The sequence below is a fragment of the Ammospiza caudacuta genome, chromosome 23, assembly GCF_027887145.1.
Source record: "Ammospiza caudacuta isolate bAmmCau1 chromosome 23, bAmmCau1.pri, whole genome shotgun sequence".
Taxonomy (NCBI): Eukaryota; Metazoa; Chordata; class Aves; order Passeriformes; family Passerellidae; genus Ammospiza; species Ammospiza caudacuta.
In genome coordinates, this window is record NC_080615.1 from 8,369,239 (window position 1) to 8,385,873 (window position 16,635).

General features: G+C 61.0%; 2 protein-coding genes across 3 annotated transcripts; one reads left to right on the top strand and one right to left on the bottom strand.

Moving 5' to 3' along the window:
- Positions 1 to 207: 207 nt before the first annotated feature.
- On the top strand, positions 208 to 8,652 carry BACE1 (beta-secretase 1). Of its 2 annotated transcripts, XM_058819195.1 has the most exons (10): positions 208 to 453; positions 3,650 to 3,738; positions 3,897 to 4,113; positions 4,299 to 4,436; positions 4,519 to 4,653; positions 4,763 to 4,864; positions 4,996 to 5,145; positions 5,251 to 5,422; positions 5,922 to 6,194; positions 7,689 to 8,652. In XM_058819195.1, the coding sequence occupies exons 1-9, from the start codon at positions 208 to 210 to the stop codon at positions 6,161 to 6,163; spliced, it is 1,491 nt and encodes a 496-aa protein (XP_058675178.1). In that variant the 3' UTR covers positions 6,164 to 6,194; positions 7,689 to 8,652. The 2 variants fall into 2 exon arrangements, with proteins under 2 accessions (XP_058675178.1, XP_058675177.1); XM_058819194.1 differs by having other exon boundaries at positions 5,922 to 8,652.
- A 218-nt stretch (positions 8,653 to 8,870) lies between these two features.
- On the bottom strand, positions 8,871 to 15,860 carry RNF214 (ring finger protein 214). The gene is made up of 14 exons (XM_058818967.1): positions 15,591 to 15,860; positions 14,878 to 14,937; positions 14,551 to 14,691; positions 14,145 to 14,284; positions 13,549 to 13,617; positions 12,684 to 12,780; positions 12,379 to 12,467; positions 11,916 to 12,006; positions 11,606 to 11,704; positions 10,991 to 11,358; positions 10,474 to 10,609; positions 10,109 to 10,216; positions 9,728 to 9,823; positions 8,871 to 9,119 (listed from the first exon to the last, which is right to left on the bottom strand). Exons 1-14 carry the CDS (start codon positions 15,858 to 15,860, stop codon positions 9,054 to 9,056), a joined length of 1,830 nt encoding a protein of 609 aa, XP_058674950.1. The 3' UTR covers positions 8,871 to 9,053.
- Positions 15,861 to 16,635: the final 775 nt, after the last annotated feature.

The following is a 16,635-nucleotide window of genomic DNA, read 5'->3' on the forward strand; positions in this document are numbered from 1 at the left end:
GCGGCCAAGGGCCGCGGGCAGCGGGCAGGGCCGGGGCGGGTCTCTCGGTGAGCGCTTCCGCCGGCGGGCGGGCTTTCCGGGGCGGGTCCGTGCGCGCCGCCATGCCCGCCGCCGCCGCGCCGCCCGCCCGCCCCGGCGCGGCCGCCCCGCCGAGGCGCGGGGCGCTGCGGGCCCGCTGACCGCGTCCCCCGAGGGCTCCCCGCGGCCATGGCGCCCGCCTGGCCCTGGCTGCTGCTGTGGCTGGGCGTCGTGCGCGCCCTCCCGGCCCCGCCGCGCATCCGCCTGCCGCTGCGGGGCGGCGCGGCCCCGCCGTCGGGGCTCCGGCAGCGCCGGGCGCCGCTGGACGCCGGGCCCGACAGCGCCGGCAGCTTCGTGGACATGATCGACAACCTGCGGGGCAAGTCCGGGCAGGGCTACTACGTGGAGATGACGGTGGGCAGCCCCCCGCAGAAGGTGAGGTGGGAGGGGAGCCCCGCATCTCTCGCTTCCCCCGCATCTCCCTCATCCCCTGCATTCCCCGCACCCCGGCGGCTGCGGGTGCCGCTCCGGCCCGCTGCGGGGCTGCGGGGCGCGGAGCAGAAGCGCCGCGGGTGCCACCATGGCTTCGCGTGCCTCTCACCGCACGGCCCGGGCACCATTCCTGCTTCTCATCGCTCCGCTGATGCTTTTCCCGCTGCCTTTCGGCTAAAACTGGCCGCAGGGCCCCGCCGAAGGTGACCCCAGCGCTCCCGGGGCTGCCCGGGCGCAGGGGCCGGTGCTGCGTGTGCCTCTACGTGCGGGCGAGCCGGGCTGCATCGCTCCATCGCTCCCTCCCCGCTCCCGAGCCGCGGGAGCCGCGCGGGCTGTGGGCGGCGGGCGGGTGGGATGTGGCTGCGCAGCCCCGTGCCCGCCTGGAGCGGGCACACGCGGGCACGGAGGAGCCCACGGCCGAGCCGCGCTTGGCAGCTCCTCCCAGCGCAGCCCCGGGCGCAGCTGCTGCCTGCCTCTGCCTGCTGCTCCCGGCCGCGGAAATTCGCCAGAAATCCTCCCGAGCTCGGCTTTCCCGGGCACCTCGTGATGGTTTTTGCTGCGCAGGAGTTGGGGCAGCGTGGGGAGACAAAGTGCAGGAAAATGGGATGGAAAGGGAGCCGGCAGAGCAGGCGTTGGTGCGTCACCAGGCTCTGATCCTGCTCCATCTTTTTGTCAGCATCCCTCACACGCTGCCCAGCTCGTGTGCCACCGTGTGCCTGCCTGCTGGGGACAGGGTGAGTGCTGAGTGCCAGGTGCCAGTCACACAGCGCAGGGCAACCAGCTCCTCCCGTTTTATGGACGAGATCGGGGAGGTTCCCACTGCTAAATCCTTTTGTGCCCATCCTGATCCCCATTGTCACCAGCAACAAGTCTGGCCCAGAGGTCCAGCTCGGTGATCGAGGCTCCAGTTCCTCCAAGCACAGGGCCACATTCCCTCATGCCTGCCATCAGCACTTTTTGGGTGCTGCCAGAACAGCCAGCACCCACACAGGCCCTGAAATAAAGGCTGGTTGTTCCCCACGAGCTGGCTGTGCTCTGTGTGCGTGGTGGGAGAGAGCAATGGGAGCAAGGAGTGGATGGAGGAACGACAGCACTGCCATGGAAATTGCATCTCTGGGAGCACTATTGTGTTGTCCTCGTGTGCCTGGGATACATTGCCTGGCAGGGTGTGTTTGAGAGGAAAAAAAAGGGAGGAGATTACTTCTAAAATCTGGTTTTAAATGTGATTTCATCATCTCCTGCCTGCCACGTGTCGCAGCTGCCAGATAATTTCTGTGCGAACCACCTGTTCCAGGCACCCGCGCGTTCCGGAGCCAGCCACCCTTTGGGCAGCATCTTCAGCCCTGGATTGCTTCCAAATGCAAACGTGGTGCCTGTGTGTGTGTCTGTGTGTGTGTGTGTGTGTGTGTGTGTGTGTGTGTGCTGGAGCAGAATCCCTCCGGGCACTGCAATGGAATGAGAGGATTCCTATGAAAGAGTTCTGCTGTGCCTCTGCAGGAAATTGGGAGCCTGCTTGCCCCGGGGTGGGTGCATCCTTCCCAAAGGCTCTCACGCAGCAGGGAGAGGGTGATCCATCTTCTCACCTTTCCTTTCACCTTCCCGATGCTGACAAGGAAGTTTCTGTGTCCCCTTGTGCTGTAATTTTGGTTCTGAGCCGTGCTGCGCTGCCAAGTCACCGTCAGCAGCTGATTGCTCACACATTCCATGTGCCCAAGCGTGTTGGTTTCCCTGGCTCCCCAGAACGGGCTGATTCATAAACACACAGGGGAGAGGGGTGAGCCGAGCAGCAGGAGCTGGTGTTTTGGGGCAGATGGCACAGGATTGGTGCCCCAGGAGCAGCGCACAGCTCTAGGGACGCGTGTGGCACAGAGCCAGTGCTGCTCCTGAGGTGCCTGGAGGGGCTGTCACTTCCAGGGACAGGTTTCAGGCAGTGCAGGGACTGCCACACATGTCCTGGCCTCCCCGGTTCACGTGCCATGTCCTGGCCTGAACGGATGGCTGGGCTGAGTCTCGAGGATCTGGGTCCTCTCCACGTGGGTGCTGTGCGTGACCCCTTCAGCAGGATGGAGCCTGTGAGAGTAAAAGCCCTCCCTGCCTCCTCTGCCTGCAGCGTCAGCTCAGCAGGTCCTTCTCCAGGGAAACCAGGCTCCTCTGGGTGCCCTGGGGATTGCAGATGAGCCGTGTGGATGGAGCAGGTGGCCCCTAATGGCACAGAGCTGGGAGCAGCCCTGGCAGTGCAGGTGCCGGGTTGCCAGGCTGTGTGGTGGGTGCTGAGCTGGCACCTGCCCAGGGTGGGTAATGGGGGGGTGAAGGTGCTGCTCTGAGCTTTACCCACAGCCTGAAACGTTCCTCTTGGCAGGGAGGTGGAGCTGGGGCACTCAGGACGTGCCAGCCCCTGTCAGGGAGAGGAATCTGCAGCTGCAGCCGGCGCTGCTGCGATTAACACAAGCGCATTAACCTCCTTCCTCTGCCTCTGCCTGCACAGATTAGGGGCCAAAGCCCTGGAGCTGCTGCCCGGGGTGCTGCTGTGAGGCAGCTCCTGGGTCTGGGGCCAGGGCTTACCCCGAGCTGTGCTGCCCAGCAGAGCCAGGAGGCTCGGACAGCCCCAATCCCACCAGGGCAATCCCACCAGGGCAATCCCAGCCCTCTCCTGCCCCTCTCCTCACCAGGGCCACGGGCACGGGTCAGCTGAGGGCAGGATCAGGCTGGCCCACTCCTGGCCTGCCCGTGGGATGTTTGCCAGCATGGTAATCCTGCCCAGGCAGGAATGAATCGGGAGCAGGGCTCAGCATATGGGTGGTGATTAGCGGGCACAGGGACCGCGGGGGCTGCCCACCAGCCATGCTGCCCACCAGCAGTGCCAGCAAATCTGCTTTCCTGGCAGGGGCAGCCTGTGCACCCTGTGTTGCTGCCCCAAGACACCTGCCAAGTGGTTCCTGAGTCCTGCCTGTGGATTTGGGGGCTGAGGCTGAGCGAGGAGCTCACGCTCTGTTTGCACAGTGCAGGATGGTGTTTGCTCTTTGTGCAACTCCCTGATGTCGCTGCCTCCTGCTCCGCCTCCTCCTTCTCTCCTCTCTGGGCACAACAAAAGGGGGTCCCACTGCACTCATGGCCCTTCCTGTCTTTCTTCCTTCTGCAGCTGAATATCCTGGTGGACACAGGGAGCAGTAACTTCGCTGTGGGAGCTGCACCACACCCCTTCCTCCGGAGATACTACCAGCGGCAGCTGTGAGTATTGTGGGGGGACACAGGGCACAGCCTCTCGGGCACACTGCTTCTCCTTGCTGCAGGTCTGGCCAGACCCTGCCAGGCATGACCTGGCCTCTGGAGTGGCTGGGTGCACACAAACCCTGCTGGTCTGACTCGTCCCTTTGCCGCCCTTGCAGGTCCAGCACCTACCGTGACCTGCGGAAGGGGGTGTACGTGCCCTACACCCAGGGCAAGTGGGAAGGGGAGCTGGGCACTGACCTTGTCACCATCCCCCACGGCCCCAACGTCACTGTCAGAGCCAACATCGCTGCCATCACGGAGTCTGACAAATTCTTCATCAACGGCTCCAACTGGGAAGGGATCCTGGGGCTGGCTTATGCCGAGATTGCCCGGGTGAGTCCTGGCTGGCAGTCCTGGATGTCAGCACCAAAACGCTTCAGTTGCCTTTTTCCTTGTCCCTGTTTGTCCCCTGGGGCACAGCAGTGCTGCTGAGGGGAGCTCCCCTGGGTGCAGAGAGCTCCTGGAGAAGGGACAGCACTGACACATCCCTGTCCTGCCTCTGCTCTCTCTGCCACCAGCCCGACGACAGCCTGGAGCCCTTCTTTGACTCCCTGGTGAAGCAGACGCGGGTGCCCAACATCTTCTCCCTGCAGCTGTGCGGGACAGGCTTCTCTCCCAACGAGACAGAGGCCGTGGCCTCGGTGGGAGGCAGCATGGTGAGCCCTGCACAGGTGGCTGGGGGGTTCCTCTGTGGCACTGCCAGCGCGTGGTGGCAGCGCCGTCCTGTCTGCCCTGCAGATCATCGGGGGCATCGACCGCTCGCTGTACGTGGGTGACATCTGGTACACCCCCATCCGCAAGGAGTGGTACTACGAGGTCATCATCGTCAAGCTGGAGGTCAACGGGCAGGACCTGAACATGGACTGCAAGGAGGTGAGTGGGCAGTGGTGGCACTGCCCCACGGGCACTGGAGACACCCAGCATTGCTCAGGGGAGTGGGCTGGGGTCCTGCACCTGGATCACTCCTCCTTTCTGCCCCCAGTACAACTACGACAAGAGCATTGTGGACAGCGGGACCACCAACCTCAGGCTGCCTAAGAAGGTGTTTGAGGCTGCGGTGAAATCCATCAAAACAGCATCTTCGGTCAGTGGAACCCATCCCTTCCCCACGGGCACAGCCCAGGGGGCTGAGGCAGTGTGGCTGCCCCTCACCAGCCTGACATCTCTGCTGCCTGCCCAGCTTGGCCCCGCTCACCTCCCCTTTCCCTCTGGCAGACGGAGAAGTTCCCAGACGGCTTCTGGCTGGGGGAGCAGCTGGTTTGCTGGCAGGTCGGCACCACCCCCTGGCACATCTTCCCGGTGCTGTCCCTCTACCTGATGGGGGAGGCCACCAACCAGTCCTTCCGGATCACCATCCTGCCCCAGGTGAGTACTGGGCTGGCCAGAGCCGAGCTGGAGAGGGCAGGGCACGGCTGGGTGGGCACAGCTGCCTCCCGTGCCCCTTCCCTGAGCGCTCCTCTGCCCCCGCAGCAATACCTGCGCCCGGTGGAGGACGTGGCCACCTCTCAGGATGACTGCTACAAGTTTGCCATCTCCCAGTCCTCCACGGGCACCGTCATGGGCGCTGTGATCATGGAGGGTTTCTACGTGGTGTTCGACCGCGCCCGCAAGCGCATCGGCTTTGCCGTCAGCGCCTGCCATGGTGAGCTGGGCCCACGGGGAGGCGTGGAGGGGACATGGGTGTATGTCACAGACATCTTCTATGAAAAACCCTTTCCTCCTAAGAAGCTGAGAGGCCTCAGGGACAAAATGTAAACAATGGTTATCTGCTGCTGTGGGATGCAACAGGTGCATCTGGGATTGGTCTCCTAGAGTTGTTTCTAATTAATGGCAAATCACAGTGAGCTGGCTCGGGCTCTCTGTCCGAGACAGAAGCTTTTGTTATCATTCTTTATTTTTCTATTATTATCTAGACTTCAGATGAAATCCTTTCTTCTATTCTTTTAGTATAGTTTTAATATAATATGATATAACATAACATAACATATAACATAACATAACATAACATAATATATATCATAAAATAATAAATGAAGCCTTCTGAGACATGGAGTCAGATCCTCATCTCTTCCCTCATCCTTGGAGCCCTCTGAACACGGTCACAGGTGTGCAGACACCAGACCCTGCCTCCCTTCCCGCAGTGCACGACGAGTTCCGGACGGCGGCGGTGGACGGGCCCCACCTGCACTCCAACATGGAGGACTGCGGCTACAACATCCCGCAGACGGACGAGTCCACGCTGATGACCATCGCCTACGTCATGGCGGCCATCTGCGCCCTCTTCATGCTGCCCCTGTGCCTCATGGTGTTCCAGTGGCGCTGCTTCCGCTGCCTGCGGCGGGACCACGACGACTTTGCCGACGACATCTCCCTGCTGAAGTGAGGTCAGAGCGGGCGCAGCCCCGGGGCTGCAGGTGAGGCAGCAGGGCAGGGCCTCGCTCCCGGGCTGTGGTGGAGTGTGGGGAGCTCACCCTGGGGACTCGGTGTCCATCAGGGCCAGCAGCCAGGGGAGCCCCAGCCCGGGCTCCATTCGTCTGGGAGCTGCAGCAGGAGCGTGGCACTGGGCACTGGGAGAGCTCAGCAACCCCATCCTGGGCGCTGGGGGCAGCTTCTGTGCTCCAGCACCAGGACGGGACCAAGCTCTCCCACCCAGCCTTGCCTGGCTTGATGGAGTGATGCCGATGAGCCATCCCCTGCCTGTCCCCTTCCATCCCTGTGCGTCCCTTTCCAGCTCGCCCCGTGGGGAAGCTGCCAGCCCAGGCTCTCCTGCAGGGAGCTGTGCTGCAGCTGTGCCTCCCCTGTGATTCCCTGCACTGAGCCAGACTCCAGGGATCATCCTGGAGCCATCCAGCCTCGGGCTTTTCAGAGACAGCCCTGCAGGGCCAGCCTGGGCTGCCCAGACAGGGCTTTCCCTCCTGCCCTGCTGCCCCTACAGCGCTCACTCTCACATTTTCCCTGCATTTTCCTGCCTTCCCGAGCTGTGCTGCTGTTGCTGCCAGCCCCAGGACTTCCTGCACCCTCCTGGGACAGGCAGGAGCAGGCACCCATCCTCTCCTGGGACAGGCAGGAGCAGGCACCCATCCTCTCCCCACATCACATGGCATGGGAAGCTCCCTGCCCTGGCTTCCAGCATCAGCAGCAGCTGCCATGCAGAAGCCAGTGCCAGCAGCGGGGTTCCCAGCCCTGGCAGGGGCTGCTCCCCAGCCCACCCAGCCCTTTGTAAGCCATAGGGGAGCCTGGACCCCCCTGCAGCCCCCCAGCTCACCGCCAGCGCACCCCACGGCACAGCAGCTCCTCCCTGCTCACTCCACACGTCCAGGCCTGGCTGTGAGACACCCTGGCGTCCCGGGGACAGGCGGCAGCTGCAGGAACTGCAGCGTTTATTGTTTTGTAAACACATGGTTGTATTTATTTTTTTCTTTTTACAAAGCGTGTCACTGGTAGCGCGTTGAGAGCGTGTACAGAGCCGGTCCCACGTGTACAGAGCACGGCTGCCTCTCACCTGTACAGTATATCCATATATCTCTATTTTTAATTCTAGCCCTGAAAGCCACTGTTCCAACGTTAGGGGTCGGTCCTGTTTTGTTTTGGGGTTTTTTTTAAATCTTTTTAGCCTTCTGCTCAGCCATTGTTGGCAGCGCGCAGGGCCAGGGCTCACAGTGCGGCCACGTGTGTGTGGTGGGAGATGTGGTGGTGGCTCGAGGAGGGGCTGCAGGGCTGGAGCACGAAGAGCAGTGGCTCCAAGCCCAGAGGACCCTGAGCACAGAAGGCACCTCTGTCCTCAGAGAGGATTTTCAGCGTGTGAGGATCCTCCCCGTGCTGCAGGATCACCGTCCCTTCCCCAGAGCAGACACCTGTGACCCTGCAGGCAGTGCTAGTGCTGTATTCCCTTGCTTCTCTGCCTCCAGCCTGGGTAGGAAAGGGCTCAGACACGGAGATTCCACAGTTGAAAGGCATCACTCCTCCATGAACGCAGAGGGGATACCTGCAGTGCCAGGGCTGAGCTGGCAGCTGCCCACGGAGCCACCGGGTCAGGCAGGGACAGACTGAGCACCCACGGCACTCACCGAGCACAGAGCTTGTTAATTAACCCCTGCAGCCAAACGTCGCTCTGGGAGGGCAGCGAGGGAGCCAGGAAACACCGGCAGAGTAGGAGACCAGCCACCCTGCAGGGGCACTGCCACAACAGCCCCCACACTGCCCCTGCTCACACCGAGCCCCCAGCCCCGCTCCAGACCCCACCCAGCCACTCCCTGCAAGAGGACAACGCTCTCCCCCCACCCTCGTGCCTGCCCAGGACCCCAGAGACTCTGTTGTGGACCACTGCCTTAAAACATGCCCTGAGAGCTGGGTGGGCACCGGGGCTGCCCTGCCCTGGGGGAGAGGGGCTGCCAGCAGTGCCCAGTTCTGCAGCAGGTGGGCACTGGGGCTGCCAGCAACGCCCAGTTCTGCAGCAGGTGGGCACCAGGGTGCCCTTGGGGCTGCCAGCAGTGCCCAGTTCCTGCCACAGACTGCCAGGGAAGGGAGGGGGGATTTTTAGAGAGTCATTGCCAGATTTTCAGCGGTGCTGAGCACCTCGCAATCCCACCGAGGTCCATGGAGAAAGGGTTGGTGAGCCAGCCCACTCTAGCAGGAAGGACAGGAGGGGGAACGCAGGAATTCTGACGGGTTGGTTTATCCCAAGCTGCAGCGCAGCCGCGTCCCTGCGCTCCCTCCCCGGGCCCAGGGACAGCAGGGGAGGGCATGGGAGAGGATGGGACCACGGGCTGTCGCTGGAGGCTCCAGTACTCTGTAACCCAGTGTCTATGTAAGAACAATGAATGTTAACACAGTAAATTATTATGACATTAAAATAAATGACCACAAAAATCGGCTCTTGGTCCACAACTCGTTCGCTGGCACGAGGGGAAAAAGCAGGTGAGGAGTGGCAGGGATTGGGGCAGCAGGTGATGAGGAATGGCCCTAGGAAAGGAGCTGATGGGAGCCAAGTGGGCAGGGGTGGTTCCCAGCAAGCAGGGAACGCTGACCCTCATTTGGAAGAAGCCAGCAAGGCTGCAGATAAGAAATGAGGAGCTGCAGCAAATCACTGCATAATATACACACTTTATTTATGAATTTGTATGTTTACAGACTTTCTATACACACATTACCTATATAATAAAAATGTACATGTGTATACATGATCGTATAAATATAGAACTGTAGAAATCTTAGAACTGATCCTGTCTATTCACAGCAACTCCTCCCAGGGGCCCACGCTGTCCCAGCAGCCGTCATTTGAGGCTTGGGCAAAAGGGGCAAGTGTCATTCGTGTTGGTCTGTGCCCAGAATTTGATGCACTGGAAGAGAGAGAATTAGTCAAGAGCCACTGGCCCAACCCAGAGGTGCCGTCATTGTCCACTTGATTCAGGGGTGGTGTCCTTTGCTCCTGCAGCCTCCAGCACAAGGTCACCGTGAGGAAGGAGCCCTTGTCACCCCTGCAGGACCATCAGGCCCTCCTCAACGGGAGTTTCCATTTCCTTGGGCCACCGAGGCCACAGAGCTGTTGGGATGGGGGGCTGCCCACACAGGTGACCCACTGCCAGATCCATGGGACAGGAATGTCCCCTCCTCTTGCCAGGAGCTCCTGTCTGGCACCCCCACCCAGACACCTGGGCAGCAGTGGCAGCTCTCCCCTGACCCTGTGTTCCAGATCCTTCCAGACTGCCTTGCTCCAGCATCCAACCCTCACAGACACAGGCTCAGGGACACAAGGGCAGCCTGCTCCTAAAGCCACCACACCCTGGCCATGCAGGGTGGCCCAGCCAAGAGTAAAGGATGGGATGACAGGATGCAGGAAAGCTGTTTATTGATCATACCCTTCTCCTGGCAAGGTGTCAGGACAAGAAGGACTCGGGAAGGGTCACCTGGAAGGACCAGGAGGAGGCTCTGAGCAGAACACACTCACCTCCTTGTGCAGCACGTGTGAGCAGGCCATGGGGTGAAGGTCACCGGGCTGCACGAGCTTCTGGCACATCAGACACAGCTTACAGGCAGCTGGGGTCTGGGAGGAGGCAGGCAAGTCAGACACACAGCTCTGATGAGATTCAGCTGCAGCCCGAGGCCACAGTCCCCTCTGCCCACAGCCATCACACCCTGAGAGCCACCATCGTGTCTGTGTCCCTGCGTTCCAGTGTGAAACCCAAAGGATCTGTGCCCCAGTCCTCCCCCCTTCACCTCAGCAGCCAGGCAGCTGTGTGAGGAGAGCTCCCAGCTCCAGGGGCTCATCCCATCCCTCCAGGACACCCCAGACAGGCTCCCCCTCCCCAGTCCAGCCAAGCATCCTCACGTGTGACGCCGTTCCTGGGTAGGCGACCTGGGCCGGGGGCAGGAACATGGGTGTGCTGATCTGAGGCAGGGGAGCAGAGAACATGGGGGCCCTGATCCGGCCCAGAGGCTGCAGCGAGGCAGAGGAGGCACGTCAGAACAGCCCAGGGAGGAAAGGACAGAGGAGTCACCCCAGGGAAAACCATTCCCTGGTTACGCTGCAGTCAGCAGCACAGGGAGCCCAGGGGACAGCCCTGACGCACAGCCCGAGCTCTATGGGGAGCCAGGGAGCAGGGGCAGCAGCTCTCCTGCTCCCCAGCAGCTCTCCTGCTCCCCAGGCAGCTCTCCTGCTCCCCAGGCCCCCCTGCAGCCCCCAGGCTGTCCCACCTGAGCACCGGCTGCTGCCCGCTCCTGCTGCTCTGCCAGCTTGGCTGCCACCAGCTGGTTCAGCTCCTCCATGGTCAGGCCGGCCATGGTCCTGCGGGCAGTCTTGATCTGCTGCAGGATGTTGGTCAGCTGGGCCCTGCGTGGACAGCAGCCTGCTAAGAGCTCCTGGTGCTCACACACCGGGATCCCTCAGCCACCGCTGCCTGGGGGATGCCGTGTGCTTCCCCTCCACCGTCCAGGTGAGGTGAGCCACGTGCTGAGGAGCTTTTCTCCTCAAAGCACTGGGGAAAGAGCAGGGAACCCCCCCAGCCAGGCTGGGGGGGCCGTGCCCAGATATCCCTGCAAAGCTCCCAGTGATCCCCATCCCCAGCACTAGGGCAGACCTGCTGGAGACCACCACCTCTGCCTGCCTCCCTTCCCAGAGCCCCCACGGACACCAGGAGCCCCCCATGCCCTGATCCCACCTCCCAGCGCCCTCACAAGCCCCTGCCCCCCAAAACCCCCGGCAGAGCCTTACTTGTTGCACTGAGGGAAGCGGGTGAGCAGCTTCTCCAGCAGCTTCTCCAGCTTGTCGGCCGGCTGGGCCCGGGGGAACTCGGGGGCACCGCCCAGGCCGGGCGGAGGAGGGATGGGGGCAGCGGGCGCCATGTGGGGGCTGTGGGTGCCCAGCAGAGACGCCACCACCGGGCTGCTCCTGCCCTGGGAGGCGGGCAGGGGTGGGGAGGGCTGGTTGGGCCTGGACATGGCGGGGTTCAGCAGGGGGAAGGACAGAGCCCGGGGATCGGCGCTGGGCATGACCATGGGGACGGGCACGGGCCCGATGGGGAAGGGCAGCCGGGGGGTCAGGGAGGGGCTGGGCTGGAATGCCGTCAGCATGAAATCTGTCTGAGAAAGAAAAGCAGGGCAGGAGGGAAAGGCTGGTTAGAGTGAGAGCTCCTGGAAGCAGAGCTGAGTGCCCTCCTCTGCAGGCAAGGTGGGAACTGCAGGCACTGGCGGCTGAAAGTGAAGGAGACCCTTCCCCTCCTCTCTGATAAGCCCAGAGAGGGAATGGGCCACCCCACACATGGCCAGCACCAGGCAGGCTGTGCCAGGGCCTGGCAGCACCACGCTGTGGGGCTGGAGAGGCACTCACTTCTGAAGGTGGAGGAGGCAGCGTTGGTGTTGGGATCTGGGGGAGGCTGCTCAGCTTTGTGCCATTCCTCACCATCTGGATGTGGTCATTGAACTGATCCTGGCAGAGAGGGAAGAAAACAGGATTGTTTATCAAAGCTGAGCGAGTTTGGGGCATCTAAACCAGGGGGTGGCAGGCCCTAAAGTGGCACTGTTTGGCTCCACAAAAGAAGGGAGAGGAGCTGAAGGGAGGAACACTGTGTATGTGAAGGGCTCACTGTGTGTGTGAGGAACTGCTCACTGCTAGGCGGGGAGAGGTCAGCAGAACTTACTCGGACACTCTGCTTGGTCATACGTATCCTGTTGAGCCTCATCTCCCACTCCTGCTTCGGCCTCATGGTCTCCAGCGTGGGTGGTGCAGACCTGCAAGCACAGCTGAACTTTCCCACTTGCAACTGTGCTCTCACTGGCTGCGAGGTGGGAACAGCAACCCCCACACCCCCCTGGCTTCCCCTCCTCCAGAGGGGTGGGAAGGGCTCACCCCCAGTGAGGCACCCCACAAGGGAGAGGGACTGACCTGGGGGACACACACAGCCAGCAGCACTGGCTGGTGAACAGTGACAGGGAACAAGCACAGCCCCACACGCCCTTGCTGTGGGACATTACTGAATCACACCAAGAAAACCACAGCAAATCCTGAACTATTCCAGTCCAACCTCCAAGGTAAGCAGAGGAAGAGGAGATGGGGACACCTGAGGGACCCTCCCTGCCACTTCTGACACATCACAGACTTACTTGAGGTAGGTGAGGTGTAGCTCTGCTTCTTTTTCTGCTTCTTCTAGTTTCAACACCAGCAGCTCCTTCCGGCTCTCCAGGGACAGGATCTGTGGACAGAGGCTCAGTTTTGTACTCCCATTTCTTGCTGCCAGCCCAGGCACTGGGCACGGCTCCCTGCTAACGCTCCCTGCACTGACACGTGTTCATCTCTCCTCTTATCCCACAGAGCGGGACTTGGCCTTGCTCCTGATTTCACAGCACTGCCCATCACCCAGCTGGAACCTCAAACCAGCCACTCTGCAGGGCAGGAGTCACCTGCTCACCTCTGCCTTCCAGGCCCGCTCTGTCTCCTCGAGAATGTTCCTGTTGATTTCATTGTGCTGGTTCTTCAGCTTGTCCAGCTCCATCTCCCACAGCTGCCTGCACACAGAACAGAGCAGAGCAGAGCAGAATGAGCCCCCCCAGGCTCAGGCACTGGAACGGCCCCAGAGGATGGATCCCAGGAGCTCTGGATGGCTGGAACATGGCAGATCAGCAGTCTCCAGCCCGTGACACCAGCCCCAGCTCCCTGGGCTGTGTGAGTCTCTGTCCCAGCAGTGAGCTGCTCCAGAGCACACAAACAAGCAGCGTGCAAAGACACTGGGCCAAACAAGGGGAATTCCTCTCAGCAAAATTCAGTCCGACCCCAGGGAAGATCTGAACCAGGAACCAACACGAGCAGCTCTGCTGTTCTGATCCTGGAGAAGTTTAAAGCTGGGCATTTCCACCTGTGCTTTGGGAACACCTGGAGCACCTCTGCCCAGCTCTAAATACCCAGAGTTTAGTGCAGCTGGACAGCTGTGGGGAACAGACAGGGCCATCAGTCTGCCCTAATTCTGGGGAGGTGAAGCTCAGTCAGAAGTAGCAGTTACAAGCTGAGTCAATGACCAAGCACAAGCTCTAATCTTGTGGGATCTTTATGTCACAAGCACCCAGGAGTCTGCTTGTGACTGGGATCAAGGAAGATTTAATCCAGAGCCCTGATGCTGAAAGAGGAGATAAAACCTCTAGGGCACGTAAGTGGCCAGCAGTGCTGGCTCACTGTCTCTGCTCTGTCCCAACCAAAGCACTGGATTCTCTCTGAGGCAGAATGACAGGAAGGAACAGTGCTCTGGGCAGCACTAATCAGGTGAGGGATAAGAGCCTTACTTCTCATCAGACTGCTCTGCAATCAGAGAGGCAATCTTGTTTTCCTTCTCCTCCTGCTCCTTCAGCAACCTGCACGGGAGAAAAGGGACAGCACAGCTGGAACCCCAACACAGCAGGGCCCACATCCAAACATCCCCATCCCCACACCACGGGCTGGGGAGGGCTCCCTGCAATGTGTGTGGGAAAACAGCCACCAAAAACAGCCTCTGGAGCACAAATCCTGCTGTCTCATGACACTGCACAAAGCTGTGGCACAGAACCAGGCTGGCTGCAGGCAGCTGCGCTGCTCCCCCAGCACGTGCTCTGCCACCGTCACTTGGGGGAAAAGGGCTGAGCACTCGGAGCCATCACTGCAGGAGTTTTACCCAAAAACACCACTGAGCCTCAGAATAAAAACCAGAGCTCTATGACATAACAGAATGGCTCCATAAAAATGTTAATTCAAATACAGGGCCTATCCTAAATTCATCCGTGTACAGGTCTGACCTAAATACTCACTGCTTCCTAAAAGTTTAAAGCTCTTTGCTCCATCAGGTTTCTATCACGGTTAAGCAAGGTCTTCTTCCCCAAAAATACTTTATGTTCTGTACAAATACCTTCTGCCTTTCTCACAGAGTTTCTCAATTTCAGCTTTGAGATCCTGCTCTTTCTGCAGGAATTCTTTCTTTTCTTTCTCCATCTTCTTCTTAGTCTCTTCTCGCTTGATCGTAACATCCTGAATGGCTTTCAGGATCTCCTGGAGTAAAAGAAACATCACACAGATATAGAGCAAAATTACCAAGTAACGGTTTTGATTTAAAATACTTTTTTTTTAGATTAATTGGTTAATGAGATTACACAGCAAAGTCTTTATTTTTAGCAGATTGAGTCGAGATATAAATTGGTTATTATGAGGAAACTGAGGAGACTGATGCTCTGGACTGCAGGTTCTCCTGCCTCTTCATAAAGACTTTAAAATTAATTACAGGGCAGGTTAAACAAAAGCAGCTCTTCACCAAATACCTGGTGGTTTTTCATCTCCTCTTCCCTCCGCTGCTGGAGCTGCTTGAGCTGGACCTGCAGCTGATTCTCCACCTGCCTCTGTTTGTCCAACACCTCCTGGTAGCGCTCCTTCAGCAAGGCCCTCTCGGACATCATCTTGTCCTGCAGGGGAGAGGACAAGGACAGCCTGTAACAGACTTCAAGGCTGACACTTGATGGACTTGGTCTTTTCCAACTGCAACGATTCTGTGATTCTGTTTTGACAGGAATCAAGTGAGAAGAACAGCTCCAGCTCCTGTGCCTGGGAGTGTGAGCAGCAGAGCCTGAGCACAGGGCTTTGATACCCACCAGGTTCTTCTCAATGTCCTGGTCTGTGTTCACGTCTGCATCAGCCGCCTTGAAGTCGGTCTGTGAAGGGACATGATTGAGATCAGACCCTGCAGTGACCAGAGAGGGACTCCAGGCCCTCCCTGGCACCTGCTCCAGTGCTCTGCCACCCTCCACAGAAAGGAGATCTCTGTCATATTGTGATGACACTTATCATTTTAGTTTACGGCCATTGTTCCTCATCCTATAGCTAGGCACCAACAAAAAGAAGCTGGCACCATCCTCTGACACCCCCTGGAGATATTTACATGCATTAATGGGATCCCCTCTCAGACTTATCTAGCCCAACCGGGCCCAGCTCCTGCAGCCTCTCCTTCTAGTGAGATGCTCCAAACCCCTCATCATCTTCACAGCCTCCACTTCACCCTTCTTCAGTAGCTCCTTCTCTTTCTTGTACTGAGCAGCCCAGACCTAAACACGGCACTCCAGGTGTGGCCTCATTAGGGTCAAATTTTAATTAAAGATTAATTAAAATTCAAGCAGAGGACTGGACATACAGCAGTGGTACAGATGTGTTCTACCCTTCAGTCACGGCTTACTCAGTTCTTTGTCCTCTGGGTTCCCCAGGAGCCTTGCAGAGCCCTGGCCCCGCAAAGCACAACCCCGGAGCGAGCTGCACCCACCTGCACGGCAGAGCCCCGGGGAGCTACAGGAGCCCCGGGAGCTGCACCCACCTGCACCGCGATGTTCTGCGACGGCCTGGCCGGGGCCGCCTCCTCGTCGGGCTCCTCGGCCACCGCTCCGCTCTGTCCCGCGGCCTCCGCGCCGCCGGGCCCGGGCTCCGCATCGCCGCCGGGGCCGGGGGCGGCCGCGGGCTCTGCGTCCCCGCCGGGCCCGGGCTCGCTGGGGCTCTCCGGGGCGGAGAGCGGGCTCCCGCTGCGGAACGGGGAATGGCTCAGCCGCGGCCGCGTCCCGGCTCCATCCCGGCCCCATCCCGGTTCCATTCCCGCTCCATCCCGGCCCCATCCCCGCCCCATTCCCGCTCCATCCCGGCCCCATCCCCGCCCCATTCCCGCTCCATCCCGGCCCCATCCCCGCCCCATTCCCGCTCCATCCCGGCCGCATCCCGGCCCCATTCCCGCTCCATCCCGGCCCTATTCTCGCCCTATCCCGGCCCCATCCCCGCTCCATCCCGGCCCCATCCCGGTTCCATTCCCGCTCCATCCCGGCCGCATCCCGGCCCTATTCTCGCCCTATCCCGGCCCCATCCCCGCTCCATCCCGGCCCCATTCCCGCTCCATTCCGGCCCCATCCCCGCCCCATCCCGGTTCCATCCCCGCCCCATCCCGGTGCGCTGCCGCCCCGCCGGGCCCCCCCGTTACCTGCCGGGCGGCGCGGCGGGGCCGGGCTCGCAGAGGCGCGGCGGCTCGGGGCCGTCGCCCTGCGCCTGTTCCAGCGCCATGGGGGCGGCTGCGGGGCTGGGCCGGGCCGGCGGAGCGGCACCGGGCGGCACCGGGCGGCACCGGGGGGCACCGAGCGGCACCGGGCGGAGCGCACGACCCGCGCCCCCGCCGCGCCGCCCCTTCCGCCCCGCGCCCCGGCGGATGTGACGCCGCTGTCAGCGGCACCGCGGTTCCGGCGGCGGCGGCGGCTCATGCCCGGTGGGCGCTGCGGGGCGGCACCGGCGGGCGGCGCTGGGCTCCGGGCGGCGGGAGGGATGCGCGCCGGGCCGGGGAGCGCTGCCGCCGGGCCCGGGCGGGGGTGGCGGAGCGGAGCGGG